The sequence below is a fragment of the Acinonyx jubatus genome, chromosome C2, assembly GCF_027475565.1.
Source record: "Acinonyx jubatus isolate Ajub_Pintada_27869175 chromosome C2, VMU_Ajub_asm_v1.0, whole genome shotgun sequence".
Lineage (NCBI taxonomy): Eukaryota > Metazoa > Chordata > Mammalia > Carnivora > Felidae > Acinonyx > Acinonyx jubatus.
In genome coordinates, this window is record NC_069384.1 from 14348557 (window position 1) to 14369413 (window position 20857).

At 35.6% G+C, this 20857-nt stretch overlaps 1 protein-coding gene across 1 annotated transcript; it reads left to right on the forward strand.

Annotated features, from left to right (window-relative positions):
* Positions 1-17129: 17129 nt before the first annotated feature.
* LOC106988647 (keratin-associated protein 19-4-like) lies at positions 17130-17765 on the forward strand. Its single transcript, XM_015087113.3, has one exon. The coding sequence runs from the start codon at positions 17426-17428 to the stop codon at positions 17615-17617; it is 192 nt and encodes a 63-aa protein (XP_014942599.1). The 5' UTR covers positions 17130-17425; the 3' UTR covers positions 17618-17765.
* Positions 17766-20857: the final 3092 nt, after the last annotated feature.

Sequence of the window (20857 nt, forward strand, 5' to 3'; positions counted from 1 at the left end):
CAGTAATGTGGGTGAGCTCCACAGACATATAACTGAACTAAAGATGCCATACAGAAAAGTGTACCTACTGTATGATTATATTAAAGATAGCAATATATTAATAAATAATATAATGTTTAATGGCAAATAAAATAATTAATAAATATATTAAATACACGTAAATATATTTTAAGGAAAGGTCGAAAGAAAAGTATATCATATTGAAGCTCAGAATCCATCCTTTCTATCCTGTTACTATCCTCTTATCCTTTACCCTTCAGTCCAGATCTTCCTCAATTGGTGATCAGCCTGATTGGTTTGTGGTTTATATTTCTTTCTCATGCCCAAATAATCTGATAAATGTACATTTTCTTATCTTTGTATTTTTTTTACACAAAAGACACACCTTGCTTTTTTCTTTTTTTCACTTAACAGTGTTTCCTGGAAATCATTCTGGGCCCATTTCAAGATATGGTCTTTCTTCATTCGAAGTTTTTAAAGTTTCAAGTTGTGTAATGCTCCATTTTGGGCATAGACGCAACCGCCCTGTTTTGTGGGCACTTGGGTTTCAACATTGTTTGTAATTACAAACAATGGTGCGATGAACACCCTTGTCCATATTATATTTATATTGCTATCTTCAGGGTAAATTCTTTAAGAGGCACTTGCAGATTCACAAATTGATGCATTTGAAGTTACTGCCAATTTCTTTTACATATTAGTTTTCTAGTGCTGCTCTAATGAATTCCTACAATCTTGGTAGCTGAAACAATCCATATTCATTATCTTACAGCTCTAGAGGTCAGCCAGCAAGCACACACTGGCTAGGGTTGCATTGCTTTCTGCGGGCTGTCCGGGAGAATGTATTTCCTTGTCTTCTCTAGTTTCTATAGACTGCCTGCCTTTTGTGGCCCATGTCCCCTTCCTCCCTCTTTAAAGCCAGCAATGAACATGGAGTCTTCCTCATGCTGTTATCCCTCTGGTTCTCTGCAGCAGAGAAAGGTTCTGTTTTTAAGGACTAGTGTGATAACATTGGACCCACCTAAATACCTATAGTAATCTCACCTCACATTCCATAACCGACGTGACGTCTGCCTACTTTCTTTGACCGTGTGAAGTAACGTTTTGCAGATTATGGAACTAGAATATGGACATTTTTTGGGGGGGGGGGAAGGCATTATTTTCCCTACCACATACTGCACCTAGTTTTCACCAATTTACATTACCATCAGGAATGTACAAGAATGACTATTTCTCCACCAAAAGAATGCAGTCACGTATTTTAAATTTTTGCCGATCTAATAGGCAACAAATAACATATGCTAATTTTAATTTGTGCTTGTATTAGCAGCGGGACTGTTTTTTGTTATACTCATTGGACATTGTACAGCCTTTTGCTGAATTATCTGCTCATAGCTTTGCCCATTGCCTTTTTACCTTAATATTCAAAGTCATTGTATGTTAAAAATATGATCCTTTTACATAGAATATATGTTGCCTATATTTTTCCCTTTTTTTCCCTTTTCTTATGGCGGTGCTGCCAAAAAATATATAGGTATAATATATAAATGATAAATATACGATAAATATAGATACAGATAAAGATATACATATTTACATATAAATTTCAGTTAAAATTCAAATTAAAAATCAAATTTACCAATTATTTTATTTATTGCTCTGGATTTTTAGTCAAGGTTAAAAAGCCTTTCCCTATTACCAGATTGTGTAGGAATTCACTCATGTGCTTTGCTAGTGCTATATGGTTCCTTTATGTGCCTTTGGCTCACAGAGATGGAATGAGTTGCTTCTGTGTCCTGAGGAGATATGGATCTACTTTGTCTTTTATGTGTTTATAAGTTCCTATCTAGTTTCCCAAATATTATTTGTTAAAAAGTATATTTTACCCACCTTATCAATACACTAAGTTTTCTTTTCTTTTTTTTTTTTAATATGAAATTTATTCTCAAATTGGTTTCCATACAACCCCCAGTGCTCATCCCAACAGGTGCCCTCCTCCATACCCATCACCCACCCTCCCCTCCCTCCCACCCCCCATCAACCCTCAGTTTATTCTCAGTTTTTAAGAGTCTCTTGTCGTTTGGCTCCCTCCCTGTCTAGCTTTTTTTTTTTTCCTCCCTCCCCACCCCCCCCTCCCACCATGGTCTTCTGTTGAGTTTCTCAGGATCCACATAAGAGTGAAAATATGGTATCTTTCTCTGTATGACTTATTTCACTTAGCACAACACTCTCCAGTTCCATCCACGTTGCTACAAAAGGCCAGATTTCATTCTTTCTCATTGTCAAGTAGTATTCCATTGAATACACTAAGTTTTCATAGTATTTTGCTCTCTCTCCAGATTCTTAATTTTATTTCTTGTATCTTTTAATTCATGAACCAGTACCAAATGGTGTTCATTAGAGGTATATATTACAGTTTAATATGTGGTAGGGCTACAATTTTTTCACAGCCTTTTAAAATTAATATTTTCCTGGCTATGTTCATCTGTTTATTTTGCCACATGAAGTTTAGTATCAATTTATCTATCTCCATTAAAATAAACAAACTTGTAAATAGTTTTTTCTTAATGTTTATTTATTTTTGAGATAGAGAGACAGACAGACAGACAGAGCGCGAGTGGAGGAGGTGCAGAGAGAGAGACACAGAATCCAAAGTAGGCTCCAGGCTGCGAGCTGTCAGCACAGAGCCGATGCAGGGCTCGAAGTCATGATCCGTGAGATCATGACCTGAGCCGAAGTCAGATGCTTAACTGACTGAGCCACCCAGACGCCCCTTAACTTGTAAGTATTTTTATTGAGATTAAATGGAGTTTATAAATTAACTTGAGGAAACATTACATTGTCATGTTATTGAATTATTCATTCCATGAAGAGAGGATTTTTTCCCACTTATTCTAGTCTACTTTGAAGTCTTTTGGGATTTAAAACACCTAATATAGATTTTGCATATTTTTTTGCTAAGTATATTTTTAAGTATTTTATATTCTTTGTTACTTTTGTAAACAGAGATTTTTTTATCATGATATCATTTACTTTTTCATGTACATGAAAAGTATTGATTGTTTGTGGTAATTTTATATTGTGCTGCTTAATGAATTATTTTAGTTTTTGGATTGGTTTTATCATTGATTCTCAAGGGTTTCCAGGTATGCTATTACGTTGCCTTCAAGTAGAGATAGTTTCATTTCTTTTTACCTTTTTTCTTTTTTTTTTGTTTTTGTTTATTTATTTTTGTCAGAGAGAGAGAGAGAGACAGAGCATGAGCAAGGGAGGGGCAGAGAGAGAGGGGGACACAGAATCTGAAGCAGGCTCCAGGCTCTGAGCTGTCAGCACAGAGCCCGACATGGGGTTTGAACTCACAGACCACGAGATCATGACCTGAGCTGAAGTCAGACGCTCAACCAACTGAGCCATCCATGCGCCCCTACCTTTTTTTCTAATTTTTGCTCCTTTATTGATCTGGGCTCTTGCCCAGCTGCATTAGCCAATATCTCCAGAACAAGATTTAATAGTGAATATACTGGGCATTTGTGTCTTTCTCCAGATCTTTATGGAAATGTCTCTAAAGTTTCACAATTAATGAAGATGCTGACTTTAAAACAATCTTACTATATTAAGAAATAATCCATCAATTCCTATTTTCTTAAGAACTTTTATTAGGAATGAGTGTTGAAATTCGTCAAAAGTTACTCAGCATTTATGGTAATAGTAATATGATTTTTCTTCTTGAATTTGTTAACATGATGCATTATATTAATAAAGGTCCTTAGAAGGAGATCACTTATATTCTTAAGTTAATGCCATTTCCCCATGATGTATTATTTTTTTATTATGGTTTTAGACTCAGTTGTCTAGTATTTTAAGCATTTTTGCGTACATCCTTGTAAGTAATACTGGTCTGTAATTTGCTTTTTGTGTGTGTGCTGTCTTTAGTGAGTTTCGATAAATGTATTTGCTTTATAAAAAGTGTTTGGAATCTTCATTCACTTTCAGTGCTCTGGAACAAGTTATGTATGTTGCATAAACACTATGTGTTTGGATTTTTGGTAGAATAACCTCTGAAATAATGGGACTTGTGGCTTTTGCGGGAGGTATATTTTTGCTTTCCTTCTCGTTTTCTTCTCAAAAGTTAGTCTTGGAGCACATGGGTGGCCCAGGTGGTTAACCATCTGACTCTTGACTTTGGCTCAGGGCATGATCTCACAGTTGTGAGATTGAACCCTGCTTGTGGGCCTCTGTGCCGACAGCACAGATCCTTCTTGGAATTCTCTTTCTCCCTTTCTCTCTGTTCCTCCCCTGCTCACACTCGCTCTCAAAATAAATAAGTAAATATTTTTAAAAAGTAGTATTAATATTTCTACTTCTAATGGGTTCAATTGTAGTACATCTTTTTTCCTACAAAAAAAGACTATGCAACCCATCCAGGTTTTCAAATTTATTTGCATAGAAATTTATAAAGTAGACTCTCTATATATTTATACTCACATTTGTGTTTATTATATATTTATACTGTATATATTTATGTATTATTTAGTTAAATTTAGTTACAATCTTCTTCTTCTTTTTAAAAATTAAGTTAGTTGGTACTTTTTCTATTTTGTTGTATTCAATAACCATGATTTTACATGATTATTGTATTGTTTCCTATCTTTTTTTTGCTTTGATAATTATCTTTTGTTATAATTCCTTAATTATACCTTCTCGTAGTTTACTTGTTTGTACTTCTCAATTTTTAATTGGAAACTTAATGCAATTATTGTATTCTTGTATTTTACTGACGTATGCGCTTATAATGAAATCTTCCTCAATCTTTGTAATTTATACCGCATATTATGATATGTACTATTTTCACTATACTTATCACCATTTAAAAATTACGTAATCTGGAGGTGCCTGGGTGGCTAAGTTGGTTTTTGGCTCAGGACATGATCTCACAGTTCGTAAAATCTAGCCCTGCGTTGGGCTGTGTGCTGACAGCGTGAAGCCCATTTGGGATTCTCTTTCTCTCTGCCCCTCCTCTTCTTGTGCTCTCTCTTTCTCTCTCTTAAAATAAATACATAAACTTTACAAATTATGTCATCTGTTTTCTATTTCTTCTTTCACTCATGAGTTCACAGTTTTTTGTTTGTTTTAACTTCTAGGTGGAAGGGCTCATCAGGTCTTTATTTAATTTTTATTAACTGCATGTTGCACTGCACCATTAGAGGACTTTTTTTGTAACATCTTTCATGGAACTTCCTGATGCTTTCTTCATGATATAAAATAATAAAATTTCGCAATGTTCCTTATATGCTTGAGAATAAGTTTTATTTTGCATTATCAAAATGTAAAGTCATATACAATTTTAAAGGAGTCAGTATGGCTCATCAATATGTTTTGGTCCTCCATACTCTTACTTGAATTTTTCCATTTTATGTCTTGTTCTGAGGTTGGTGTGTTATATGCCTCCATACATCTCTAGTATACTTTGCTTTGTAAAGGGGGTGGCTGTGTTATTTCATCCCCAAAATAACTGTTATTTCTTCCTCGTGTTAACCTTCATCGTGAAGATGGCCTCCTTTAATGTGTTTTACCATTTGGTTAGATTGTGTTTTAATGTCAAAGCCAAAACCAGTGCCGTCTCATTCTTCCCATTTATTTGCTATACCTTTGCCTATACATTAAAGAATTGACCATCTATTTTGTAGAACAGTTTTAGATTTGCCAAAAAAACATTGTGAAAATAACACAGAGGATTCCTGTAAATCCCATACCTAATTTTTCTATTATTAACATCTTACATTAGCATGGTATATTCGTTATAACTAATGAATCTATATTGACACATTATTACCAACTAAAGTCTATACTTTATTCAGATTTCCTTAATTTTTTATGTAGTGTGCTTTTTCTGTTTTAGGATACTGTCCAGGGTACCATATTGCTTTTGGTCATCAGAGCTCTTTAATTTCTTCGTGACTTTCTCAGACTTGTTCTCGCCCCAAAGGCCCTGAAAGTTTCTAGGAGTACTTGTCAGGTATTCCGTAAATGTCTCTTAAATGGGATATGCCCAATATTTTTCTCCGGATTAAACTGGAATTACGTTTTTTTGGAGGAAGATCACAGAGGTAAAATGCCATTTTCATCACATCATATTAAGGATATATACTATCAACATATCTTTTTTACCATTGATATTGACCTTGATCAACTGGCTGAGGTAATGTTTGCCAAACTTCTCTCCTGTAAGAAATATATTTAGTAATATTCACTTAAGATTTATTTATGTCTTTTCATCTTGATAATTCAATTATTTTTATTGCTGAATACACTCTATAGATATACTGCAGTTGTTTAGCCGATCACTTATTGAAGGACGTTGCTTCCAGTTGATAAAAATTGTGAATAAAGCTGCCATGAATATTGACATGTAGATTTTGGGTGGGTACAAATTTTCAAATCATTTGGGTAAATATCAAGGAGAACAACTGCTGCATCTTATGATACAATTATTTTTAGCTTTTTAAGACAGTGCCAAACTGTTTTCCAAAGTGGTTGAACCATTTAGTCTTCTCACCAGCAAGGAATGAGAGTTCTTGACATTTTGCACCCTTGCCAACAATTGGAATTGTAAGTTTGTGGGATTTTATCCATTTTAATAAGTACATAAGTACCTAGTTGTATCTCATCATTAGTTTACATGTAATTCTATTATTAAACTTTCTTGATCACTTGGCTTTAAATATTTTTCTTGAAAACAGTTGGCTCTTGGGACACTTGGGTGGCTCAGTTGGTTAAACATGTCCGACTCTGTATCTCATCTCCCTCTCTCTGCCCCTCCCTTGCTTGCACTCTCTCTCTCTCTCTCAAAATAAATAAATAAACTTAAAGCACAAATATTTGATTCTTCGTGATCTCAAATCATATTTTATTTTAGTAAAGTTAAGCTTCTTAATATTTATTAAGTTGCTATGAGGTTCAGTGTCACTCTGGAAAAATATTTTATAATTACTATTATATTGTTATGTTTGTTCTGCTTCTTTCTCTATATATTGTATTTTGTTTACTCAATATTTTATACACTTCTTTTGATATTTAGAATTGTTTTGATGACTTTTTTAGTGGTTATTTAGTTGTTAATTATGTATTTTGCATGAAAAAGTCCTTAGCCCCTCATTTTCTGCTTTAAACTTTTACTATCTGATTTGCCAGCTTTGAATGATAACATTGGATGATAAACATTTTCTTATTTAAACCTTCAGTATCTGATTTTTTTTTAAGTTTATTTACTTCTTGAGAGTGAGAGAAAGGGAGAGTGTGAGTGGGGGAGGGACAGAGAGAGAGGGAGAGAGAGAATCCCAAGCAGGTTCCACACTGTCAGTGCAGAGGCCCACATGGGGCTTGAACTCATGAACTGTGAGATCATGACCTGAGCTGAAGTCAAGAGTCAGGCACTTAACCTACTGAGCCACCCAGGTGCCCCACTGTCTCATTTGTCAGCTTGAATGATAAATATCTTATTTAACTATCACATAACCTTTTCTACCCTTTCCCCTCCCCTCTTTTTTATTTATAGTTGTATTAGTTTTACTTTTTCATACCATATAGTGTTTACATACTCTTTTATTCATTTTCATCCTTGGTTCAGTCTTAGATAAAAAAATTAAGTATATTAAATTTTCAAAATCAGTCGTTTGCAAAGTTTCCTCAGATATCTCTCTTGGATCCTTGGCTGATCCATCAAAGAAGGCTTAAGAGTCCAATATTCTCCAGGTTCTTACACAGTTAAAATTTTCCTTTCTATAACCAGTATATTTGAAGGACTGAATGATTAGATACAACATCTTTGGTTCAAATTTTATTTTCTTGAGGTTTCTGAAAATGTTGCAAAATTATTGGTTTGATTTGTAAGTTGCCTTGAAGAAGTCTGACAAGCATCTAATTCTTTTATCACTGTAAGTTATTTGATCTTTTCCTGGATGCCCTGAAGGTTTTTTCTTTATCTATAAAATCAATTTTTTTAATGTGTTAAAAATATATAACTAGGGGTGCCTGGGTGGCTCAGTTCGTTCAGCGTCCAACTCTTGATTTTGGCTTAGATCATGATCCCAGGGTGGTGGGATTGAGCCCCACATTGGGCTTCTCACTGAGCATGGACCAGCTTAAGATTCTCTCTCTTCCCCTCTGGCGCCCTCCCCCCCACTTGCACTCTCTCTCTCTTTCTAAAATAGAAAAAAATAAAAAAATAAATAAAATATACATAACTGAAATTTACCAGTTTAATAATTTTTAAGTGTACAGTTTGGTGATATTAAATACAACCCCATTGGTCTGCAACCACCACCACTATCCATCTCTAGAATTTTTAACTAGACTATCTTGAAGTTTTTCATTGCGGGTCATTTTTCCAGGTAATAAATGGCTATAACATATGCACATTGAGAGCTTTTCTTTTAATTTTGGCATTTTTCTTGGAGTATAATTTTGAATATTATGCTGTTCCATTTTTTTCCTTTCTCATAAACTCTACTTACATGTAAGTTGACTTCCTGTCTCTCGTTTTACCCACTTTCTCTCTGACTCCTTTTATTTAATTTTTAGCAACATATTCATTAACCTTGATCATTTTTCTGCTTTTTCTTAATTCCATATTTTTTTTCCCTGTTTTTCAGGGAGGGGCAGAGAGAAATGGAGACAGAGAATCCCAAGCTGACAGCACAGAGCCTGATGCAGTCCTTGATCCCACAGAACTGTGAGATCATGACCTGAGCCAAAATCAAGAGTTGGATGCTTAAAGGAGTGAGCCACGCAGGCACCCACCATCTTTTGTTTTCATTTAAATCCATACTTCTTTAGGCATCTTGGAACTTTCTTTTCATTCTGAAATGATTTTGTCTTTTTCTTCTACTTGTTTTCTCAGTTTTTCAGCAAATTTTATTTTTTCCTATCGTTAGTACATATAATTTTTTCATATAAAGTATTTTGTTAAAAATTTCTTCTGCCTTTTTGTTTATATTTGTGAGTGGGGGGTGGAGAAGTTTTAAGCTGAATGTTTTAATAATAATTGTTTTATTGGTTTTGTTTTATACTTTGTATAGATGAAGATTCTTTATCCATTCATCAGTTGATGGACACTTAGGCTCTTTCCATAATTTGGCTATTGTTGAATTGTGGTTTATATACACAATGGAACACTACGTGGCTGTGAGAAAGAATGAAATATGGCCTTTTGTCGCAATGTGGATGGAACTGGAGAGTGTTATGCTAAGTGAGATAAGTCATACAGAGAAAGACAGATACCACATGTTTTCACTTTTATGTGGATCCTGAGAAACTTAAGACCATGGGGGAGGGGAAGGCAAAAAAAAGTAAGAGAGGGAGGGAGCCAAACCATAAGAGACTCTTAAAAACTGAGAACGATCTGAGGGTTGATGGGGGGTGGGAGGGTGGGGCGGGTGGGTGATGGGTATTGAGGAGGGCACCTGTTGGGATGAGCACTGGGTGTTGTATGGAAACCAATTTGACAATAAATTTCATATTAAAAAAAAAGATTCTTGCACCTCTGTATTTGTAGATAAGGCTGGTAAAGTTCATTATGATAGTCCTAGTGTAGGCGTGTCCTCTTGTTTTGGTGTATCAAGTATTGTTAATGAATTGCATCACCTTATTTGGAAGGCAGTTGGTAGTTATCCCTCAGTCTTTTTCTTCTCTCTATTAGGATTCTCTATTTTCTCCTCACACTTTGTTTTCCTCATTGTTCTCTCCCGGCTTAAATTATTCTTTCCAAATCCATTGCCTTTCCAAAACTGACTGGTACATTCTTAAGCACTTCTGTGCAGTTTGACTTTATCTGCTATTTTTTTTAAAGTTTTCACTTAAATTCCAGTTAGTTAACATACAGTGCAATACTAGTTTCACGTGCACCATATAGCGATTCAACACTTTCACACCACACCCAGCACTCATTGTGACAAATGCACCCCTTAATATCCATCACCTATTTTACCCATCCCCCCACCCAACTCCCCTCTGGTAGCCGTCAGTTTTTCCTTACATTTCAGAGTCTGTTTCTTGGTTTGCTTCTCTTTCCTTTTTCCCTTTGGCTTGTTTGTTTTGTTTCTTAAATTCTACGTATGGGTGAAACCATATGGTATTTGTCTTGCTCTGACTGCCTTATTTTATTTAGCGTAATTTTTTAAAAACAGTATGTCTCCTTAGGGAGGAGGTTTTCTTTTTCTTGGGGGATTTTTGTTGTTGTCGATCAGTCTTTGGTATTCTGTTTCTCTGTTGACATTGCTTTGTTCTTTACAAAGAGTTAGGAGGAAAATTCAAGAAATGTCTCCACTGGAAGTGGAGGCTGCTTCTGTCCACTTCTTTTTCTAATTTGTACTTTATAGTCCCCTCCATCTTGTAGTTATGTTGAAAGCATAGCATTTGTGTGATTGTACAATTTTCTTTTTGTAGCTCTGTGTATTTGTCAGGAGATACATTAAGAGACACGGACCTCCGGAATTGTTATTTCACCCACCCAGTAAATCTAAGAGGCTAATGATAAACAGAAACATTTCCAGAATTTTTGTTTAATTTAAATTTATTTCACTTAATAGAGTAGAAGAATATAAACACATGTAAACACATTGACGTAAATAAAACTTGGTGTTCAGGGTATTGACCACAGAAGAATGGAAAACCCATAGATTCAAAAAAGCATGGATTGTGCATAATTTGTTTCTGTGGATCTATTCATTTCATAATTTATGCATTCAGCTAACAATATATTACCTACTCTATTCCATCCACAAAAGTTATAAAATGTGATTATAATAAACGTTCTTGCCCTGAAGGAGTAGATAGTGTAGTGGAAAAGATAGTAAACAAATTAATTAGTGTACTAAAATCTGATGAAATGCTAAGATAGAGCATTTTGTTTAGGGCATATGGCAGCACTCTCAAGCATTTTCTAAGTCAGACAGAAGTAGAAATAACTTGTGATGTCTTTGAAGTTTTCTTGGAGAAGGTTACACTTGACCTATATTTTGAAGGATGAGTTGGAATAAGGTCGGTAAAGAAGTACAAAAAAGCATGTAGTAGGTCAACATCATTGTTACATATGGCATAAATGGAAGTATATGGTAAATTGTAAGTAAATAGGATAGAGAAAAATAAGTTTAGTGATAATAAACCTTGTTTTTGAATTTAAGAGTTTAATCTTTCCTATAATGACTTAAAGGTATAAGGGCTAAAAAATGAAATGACCAAAAAAATTTTTTTTTTAAATATTCATTTGGACTCTGTATGGAGAACAGATCAGATGAGGGCCCTTGCTTGGGGCAATGTGACCATTGGGGAAACTATTATATTAATCCAGGAGAAAGTGATAGAGGATTAAATTAAATAATAAATAATATGAGTACTTATGAGTAATATTCAAGAAAAAAACACTTACATGGTTCATTTGGTGATCAACTAAGTGCATGATGTTGATGGTCAGAGGTGCGGAAATATTCATACCATATGAAAGAAGATCATGTCTTGGCCATGCGGCTTGAGTAACTGGTAATCTGGAAAAACAGTTTTTTGAGGGAGAAATGAGCTTCCTACTAGACATGGAATCACAATGTAGTTCAAATGGGAGATATGCAATAAACAACAAGATTGATGGAGTTGAAGTTTAGAGGAACCCTTTGCAACTCATCAGTATAAGCATCGCAATTAAAAACATTTGGCAAAATTCCATGGGAAAAGTGTATACATAGAATATGATGGAAAAGGGGCATTTAAAGTTAGTGAAGGAATACCATATTGGGAGAGGAAACTAAATGAAAATTTGTCACTGGAAACAAGGACGGAAACCCTGACAAAAAGAACAAATAGGGGGGCACCTGGGTGGCTCAGTCGGTTAAGCCTCCGACTTCGGCTCAGGTCATGATCTCGCGGTCCGTGAGTTCCAGCTCCGCATCGGGCTCTGTGCTGACAGCTCAGAGCCTGGAGCCTGTTTCAGATTCTGTGTCTCCCTCTCTCTGACCCTCCCCCATTCATGCTCTGTCTCTCTCTGTCTCAAAAATAAATAAACGTTAAAAAAAAAATTAAAAAAAAAAAGAACAAATGGGTGGGGAGGGTAGCAATGCCAAATGCCAAGGAAAATTTAAAAAACAAAACAATGAAGAAACCGAAGTTTCATCTCATTTGACTGACTATATGGAAATCACTAATGACTTGGCGACTATGCCCTGGCCACCATGGAGAAGAGATCACGGGTTTGGGGAAAGTCAGTAACTAAGACAATTGAATGCAAAAAAAAAAAAAGCAATCTGAGCTTATACAATTACAAGGCTGCTGGAAACTATCAACCAGATTAGACCATCTTAATTGGAACACCAGCATGGCCTTTGAAGAGGCGATAATCACTTTTGATCTTGGAAACATTTGGTTTTCGGTACACAAACTCATTAAAAAATAACCATTAGTTAATAAAAGCCCTTTGAGAAGATTATGAACCCTCTTGTAAGTAAGAAAAGAATAACTTGAATTAATTTTTAGACTTTAAATTATTCTGTCATATAGGAAGGAGACCATCTGCCCCTTGTTGTTCACCACACCAGCTACTGAGGGTGTAAGAACGTTCTAGGAAGCTAGAGACATCCTGAGGAAAATCATCTTCAGCACCAAACCAAATCCATAACCCCTGACGCAATGAGGATGAGCTACCACGGCAGCTACTATGGTAGCCTGGGCTGTGGCTGTGGGTGGGGATGTGGCAGCTTCCGCAGACTGGGCCGTGGCTGTGGCTAGGGGAGAAGAAAGATACGTCTGCTGCCGCCCATCGTGTTTTGGAGGCTATGGCTCCACTGGCTTCTGCTAAAAACCTACAGATCCTCAGTCTCTTTCTGTCCCTATGCTGCTGCCCCTATGCTTCAGTGATGTGATCGCTTTTCTTAAGGTAGAGAAAACATCTATCATCTATTGGCTACATGCTCCAAAAGGAATTAGTCGTTCCTATCTCTAGAAGAATCTGGAATCTTTCCATTGAATCAGGATTTCATCCATTATTACTTAGTTACTAGTGTCTGTTGTGATCTTGCGTAACTTGTACTTAAGTTTTTTTTTTAATTCGTGTATTTAACTGGCGTAGGGGATGCGGCTTTCTCAATTCATTTCAGTACATTTCTAATGAGTTAATGAGATTTCAATCAGAATGCTACTCTTCTTTCTTCTGAATAGGTGTTTTGACTCAACGGTGTTTTGACTCAGTACTGAATTTGATTCAAGAAAGGTTCACTGCATGTCCTGATGTGCTGGGTAGTGTTCGAGGTCTTGAGGACGTGGGAGAAGAAGATGAACAAAACCTTGATATGCTTTCATATATCTTACCTTTCATTTGTTTTCAGTGGTTTTTGAATGTAATTTCATTTTTATAAAGTCATCCTATAAGCTATTATTTTTATGACTTAAAAAATAACAAATTGCAAACTTCATTTCAATATACATGGTTTGTATTCTGCGGTTTATTATGGGACCATAAATCTATGGTGATTAAAGAAAATATTTTTTAAAGAAAACATTGAGCTGATACAAAATAAAATGTATAATAATATGTAAGCAACAAAAAATACTGCAAGTAATAGAAAAGCCCTGTACTCAACACTGAATTTTCAAATTTCTAATGCTTTTTATTTATAACCAGGTCAATTTTATATCCCAAAATAAATATATAAAAATAAAATACATACATATATGTATACATACAATACATACATCTATATGAAAGTATACTTTGCTTCTTTGACTAATTAATTTACTTAATTGACTTTTCTGTTTCCTGCCTGTAGAATGAGGGTCTTGTTTTTTAAAAGACACTGTTTATCTCCAAGTAAGCATAAAGGCTACCTGAATTAAAAATACCTGGAGTGCATCACCAATTTAGTTTCCTGGGGTATATACTCTGAGATAATTTGTTTTTAATAGGTTTGTTATAGGCCCCCAAACTTTTCGTTACTCAAAACTTTCCCTGGAAAATCACTGCTCGATGGTACTCAACGTCTCAACTTATGTTAAAGCAAAATGCTTGATAACCATTTCTATCTGTGCTCTCTTTTCAGCCAACAATGTTTGTTGTGGTAGCTTTTGGATGCTTTGCACTCTTCAGATCACATCATCTAGAAATCGGTACAATAATTCTATGCACTTGGAAGATCTGATCTGGGCGAGAGCTGACATGACAATTACATCAAAAGATGAAATAATAAACTGAAATCACACCATGTTCCTCTGGATAGTTCATGTTGTGTTTATTGCAAACAAGTTCTTGTGAATGATGGGAATGGTACTGTTTGGTTTATATCTTATTTTTTATTGTTTAGCTGCGTTTTCCTACATTATGGTCATTTGATAACCTTCTTAGAGGCATCGGCCTGGTTTTTAATTTTAACATACACACCCTTGCTGGGGAAACGGTTCCAGGAAATTTGCAAATCATTTAGTCTTAAAATGTTTAGTTTATAGGACAGAAAATAAAACTGACAAAAAAATTCATCATTTATCAAGCAGATTTCCTGTTACAGCGAGTTATTATTTTTTCAAGTACAAAGATAAGGAAATTACCTTGAAGAAAATAAATAAGCCCCTCTCTAAAACTTTAGAAGCAGAAGAATGTAAGCTGTGTTTTTTTCTTTTATTTTAATTACAGACATACCTTGGAGATATTGTGGTTTGGTCCCAGACCACTGCAAAAAGCAAATATGGCAACCAAGTAAGTCAAAGGAGTTTTTCGGTTTCCCATATAAGTGTTATGTTCACATAATACTGTAGTCTATTAAGTGTGCAATTGTATCATGTCTTAAAAAATACATACCTTAATTAAAAAATACTTTATTGCTCGAAAATGCCAACCATCATCTGAGCTTTCCGTGGATCGTAATCGCTGATCACAGATGACCATAACAAATATAATAATGATGAAAAGAATTTGAAATGCTCAAGAACTCTCAAATGTGACAGGGAGACACGAGGCGAATAATTTCTGTTGGAAAAATGGCTCTGATAAATTGCTGGACGCAGTGTTACCACAATCCTTCAATTTGTAAAAAATGCAGTATCTGTGTAAGTTCAATAGAGTGAAGCACAATAAAATGAACTATGCCCATACCGGTTCAGTGTGTAAAACTGTTGTGAAATAAAATAGTCCCTTTTCCATTGAGAAAATTAAGATGGGTCTAAGATGAGTCATCCCATGCTTATTTGCTGGAATGGAGAACTGGGATCAGGCTTGTTAGTGCCCATCAGTGTTAGTGGCTGCGAATTGGTGGTTAAGAACAAACAGTATCTCTCTCATTGTACCGACTTTGAGGTCAGGTTCTGTCTGTTCCCCTTGCATTGATACATTGCCCAATACAGACAGATGCTCAACGAATATTGGTCAGAAGAAAACACATCAAATTAATAGAATTTTTTGCTCCAAAGAGGTTATTGATTAGGACTGACTGGGACCTCCAATGACAGAATTAAAGTACCAGCTGAAATTGGGCAAGGCATTGGCAATTGATTTCCAAATCCTCTTTAGAAACAAAATTGTATTTTAATTATTATATTTTGATTCTTAAAAGTTCATCTTTGATACGTTTCTTCCAGATGAACTGAAGTAGGAGTAAAGTGATAGGAGTCACGCTAACGTCTCATTTATTTGCTTATATATAACTTCGTGAAAATCTCCTAGCCTTTCAAAAATAGTCACAAAATTGCCTAACTCTACTTCTGAATGCAAAGTACACATAAAATGAAGAAAGCAACATTTTCCAGCAAAAGTTCAGAGTTGTCAATAGGACCAGAGGAAGATACGTATGTGAAAGTTCAAATTGCTAATTGCATGTAAATAAATCATTTTATAAGAGTCTTTTTGCTGTAGCTTATTCAGAAAAACTATATAACTATTAAAAAAAAAGCAAACCAACAAAAAATCCAAATGTACTGAGTATAACTTTCAAATGAAATTGTGTTTCCTTTAACAATGCAAATCCTGATCTTTCGATTTCCTGGTAGGTCAAAGAGATTAGCTTTTTATCATACATGTATTTCACCTTAAGTTAATCCTATGTCTAAAAGTTCCTGCGGGAAATAATATAATTGGTGTCTTTTTAGGACTTTTCACTTTAGAGGTTCAAAGGTTGAAGTTGCTTGAGGACTTGCTCACAGATATCTTAGATATATGAAGCTTTCTGATACTGACACTTTAAGGAATACCCTTTAGGGAATAATGAATATTTATTTCATTTATGAAATAATTGGTGCATAATTTAAATTCACAGGTAGTGGTTTGAATGTAAAAATGATTCCTGTTGACCCATCAGCAATGACAGTGTTGTTTTGTGTTATCGTTTTAGTGCTGATGATTAATATCCATTGAATAATTTAGCTGCTTGTCTTGTAGATGTTTTTATTATAAAATAAATCTTGGAGCTGTGGTCCTATCTGGAGACAACTAACAGAGGAAATCTAACTATTCCTAAAGACATTGAATCTTCATTGATTTCTTTCTTTTCTTTTCTTTTTTTTTTTTTTTTGACTCAAATAAATCCAACATGTTCTACATAAGTAGCACACAGTGGTAAAGGGACAAAACATTCCTGTTACATTTTCCTAAAGAATCAAAACAAGAGTCCTGACTTGGGGAGAGTTTTTGTTTTGTTTTGTTTTCTAATCTTTTTTCTTTGCTGATGATTTTGGAAATTCAGGATCGAGTGCAAAATGAAAAAATTGTGTTGAATTCTCATGTGACTCCAGCCAGTCAGGTAAAATGAATGGACATTCAAGCTAAATTCACTGACAGGTCTTTGGGAATTATTTGATGAGTGAATTGTGAAAAAAGATCCCACAACTTATTTTACAAAAACGATAGAAAATTCATGACAGCCAAACTTTTAAGCAACTCAATTTTTGTGAGAAAAAAATAAATTGTTCAAGATCTTAATGGAATAGAGTGTTTAAGACCTTGATTAGAATAGAGTGAATAAATGGCATATTTGGGGATTTTGAATAAGGATCATCAATATTTTTTCAGTCTTACCAGAAAATTAACTATAATTTCCCATGATATTGGCTTCACTCAGTAAAGAATGTGTCCATTATTTTGAACAGAAATGAGATGCTATGATGTCTGGCTAGAGGATTTTATGGATGACAGTCATATCTCATGCATGGTCTTTGAAGGTACCACAATCATTGTCAACATAGGGAGTATTTCATTGGAATCTGTGAAAACTGTCTTCAATTAGAAAACAAAGAAATTAATGAGTCTGTTTTTCATGCTACTCAGGCCATGGAATGAGGATTATGCAAGTTTGTTTTTATTGCCACATCTATTTTGGAGGTATAAGAGTCCCTGGGCAGATGGCAACATTCATACTTGGGAAACACACCCAAGTACCAAACAGAAACCCCAGCTCCTGACACTATGAGATCCTACTACGGCAATGACTATGGTGGCCTGGGCTATAGATGTGGAGGCCTGGGTTATGGCTATGGCCTAGGCTGTGGCTGTGGTTGTGGTGGCTTTAGAGGCCTAGGGTGTGGCTGGGGAGGCCACAGATATGGCTGGTGCCGCCCATCGTGCTATGGAGGATATGGATTCTCCAGCTTTTATTGAAAAGGAAAAAGACTGGTGTTTTGGGACTTTAGAACCTTACAATCACCCTACTGCTAATTCTTTCACGTCTTTGTATTTCCGTCGGATTCCAGATACTGCTCTGGCCATCTGGCCACATGTACAGTGAAGACGATCAAAACTCACACTGAAACCCTGAAATTAATCAACAACAGTCTTCATTCCATGAATTGACTGGGAATTTTACAGATTGGGTTGCTGTGGCATCTCTGTGTTCAATTTTCAATAAAGCTATTTCTTTGGATGACAAACTGGGCATAATTTCTTCTACATGATCTCGTATTGATGTTTGCCAATTTTGAAGTTACCAAATGGACCAATTATTCTGCTTTAGGAATATTCTTTCAGGGATCACCTTTTCAGAGGACTTTGTACTATATTTTTGTTCAAAGCATAATCTCTTCTTTTGACCTCAGGTTTAAAAGTTCAGTTTTTCTCTGCTTTCTTTAGACATTTCTCCTTATTTTATAGCATAAATCATCCTATGGGGAAACAAATCTATTTTTTTTTCATAGTGATGCTTGGAAGTTGGACATTTCTTTGCAGAGCCAACCAGAAAGCTTCTAATTACCAGACAAGGGAAGGATAGCAAGGGAAGTTGAAGTAATTTTGGATTCAGCAAGAAAGGAGAACACAGATTTGAAAAAGATTGTCCCAGACGGTTCATCATATGTGACTGTTTTTTTTTTTCATTCCTTCTTTCTCATAAGCCATAATAGGAGAAGGAGAACAATGAGAGAGACTGTTGGTCTTTATTTCCCTAGAGATTTACATGTAGTTAGTTGAAGGGTTATTGAACTAAAGAAAAACCAAAGACTGAAGGGAAAACCTTTGCAAGAACTTTGAGGCTAAGCTGCTTTGCATCTTAACCTGGAATGAACAGGTTTCTAGGAATGAACAGGTACCTAGCACATAACATGAGCTCAAAAAATATTTGTTAAATAAATGGAACTAATTAGTGAGAAAAGAGGAAGGTAATTAAAATTTCTGCCCTACTGTGTGCCAGATATTTTGCAACATGTCATATATATATATATGTACATATATATAATCAATATATAATCATTTAATTTTCCCAATACTCCAAAACATAACAATTAAAGTGTGAAAAGCTTTTTAAATCTCCAGACAACTCTAAGGAGTATTTAGAATAGTTGGAAAATGTGGAATTTGGAGACAAAGAGGCTGGGATTGTATACCTTCCTCACTAATAACTGTATGACATAAAGCAAATTTCTTAACTTCATTGATCCACTTTTAATCAGGTACATCTGACAATAATTTTTACTTTCAAGAACTGTTGTAAGATAAGCCTACCCTCTGCTGCATGCATAGACATGTAAACAAATAAGTATATATCATGGTGTACAAGACAGTAGGTGATTGTATTAATTTCCTAGGGCTGCTGTAATAAGGCACCACCAACTGGATGCTTAAAACAAGAGAAAGGCAGGGTGCCTGGGTGGCTCGGTCGGTTAAGCGTCTGACTTCTGCTCAGGGCATGATCTCACGGTCCGTGAGTTCAAGCCCTGCGTCAGGCTCTGGAGCCTGGAGCCTGTTTTGGATTTTGTATTTCCCTCTCTCTCTGCCCCTCCCCTGTTCATGCTCTGTCTCTCTCTCTGTCTCAAAAATAAATAAATGTTAAAAAAAAAAGAGAAAGGGAAATTTATTTATTTATTTATTTATTTATTTATTTATTTAAAAGTTTATTTATTTTAGGGTGAGAACGTGTGGGGCAGGGGCAGAAAAAAGAGGGAGAGAGAGAGAATCCCAAGCAGGGTCCCCATTGCCAGTGTGGACAGAGCCTGATGTGGGGCTCAAACCCATGAACCGGGAAATCATGAGCTGAGCAGAAATCAAGAGTCGGAAGCTTAAGTGACTGAGCCACCTAGGCACCCCAACAAGAGAAGTTTATTATCTCACAGTTCTGGAGCCTAGAAGTCCAGAACTCAAGGTGTCAGCAAGGTTATACACCTGAAAACTGTAGGAGAATCCTCCTTTGCCTCTTTCTTGCTTCTGGTGGTAGGCCGGTATTCCTTGGCTTGCTGCTCCAGGAGGAGCAGAACTCCAATCTCTGCAGTCATTGTCAAACTGTATGTCCCTTCAATGTCACTACGTCCTGTTGGCTCTATGAGTGTCTGGCTCTGTGTCCAAAATTTCCCTTTTAAATGGACACCAGTCATGTTGAATAATCAACATGATTAATAATCAACCGACCCTAAAGATGTCATGTTGACCTCATGTCAGCTTGATTACATTTAAAAGACCCTATTTTTTTATTTATAAGGTTACTTCTTTATTTTGAGAGAGAAAGAGCAAGCAGGGGAGGGGCAGAGAGAGACGGAAAGAGAGAGAATCCCAGGCAGGCTCCATGTTCAACACCCAGTCTGATGTGAGGCTTGAACTCATGAATTGTAAGATTATGACCTGAGCCAAAATCAAGAGTTGGATGCTTAACTGGCGGAGCCACCCAGGTGCCCTAAAAGACTTGATTTCCAACTAAAGCCACATGACTCACATCCATGTGGGTGGGAAGGTTAGGTGCTCAGTACATCTTTTGTGAGGGCACAGTTCAACCCAAAGCATCAATCAATATTTTGTGCTTCATATTACTTTATTTCAATGATATAAACTAACAGATGATTCAACATTAAAGTTTTGACTGCAGTCTTAAAATCCTTTCCACAATTATAAGCTTCTTTTTCTGTAACTGAGAGGTTTGAGAAGAGAAGAAAATGATTTGGATTTTGAATGGAATGTGCTTCAATTGACAATTAGAAGGTCATTTATAACTGCCCATTAGGGAGCTTGTGGTTTTAATTTATATCCTCTCATAAATATGTGCAGCCAAACAGCCTCATAAACAAACATGGAGACATTAGCCCAAGGCAGCTCATAATTGATTTCAGAGAACTGGTTTGTGATTTTTTTTTACTATCTACTCAAATTAACTATGCAAATCAAGATCTTTCTCTGTTTTCATTGCCAAAGAGAGTTCAGCTTTTCAAGATTATGTTCACTTTCCTCTATATCTTTCTGCTCTTGGACAAAAGCCTACTTTAGGCTCTTTTCAAATGTCTATTCTTAGAAATAACAAACTAAATATTGTGTCCCATCAACATTATACTTTCCTATTTCTGGAAGAATTTCTCAGCTTATTCTTCGATTTTTCCACAGGAGTAAATGGGTAAAGCCATGTCTGGGGCCTTTGAGCAACATTTT

What these genes read in the sequence shown, in the direction of transcription:
- LOC106988647 (XM_015087113.3), top strand. Translation starts at nt 17,426, where the DNA reads ATGAGATCCTACTACGGCAATGACTATGGTGGCCTGGGCTATAGATGT.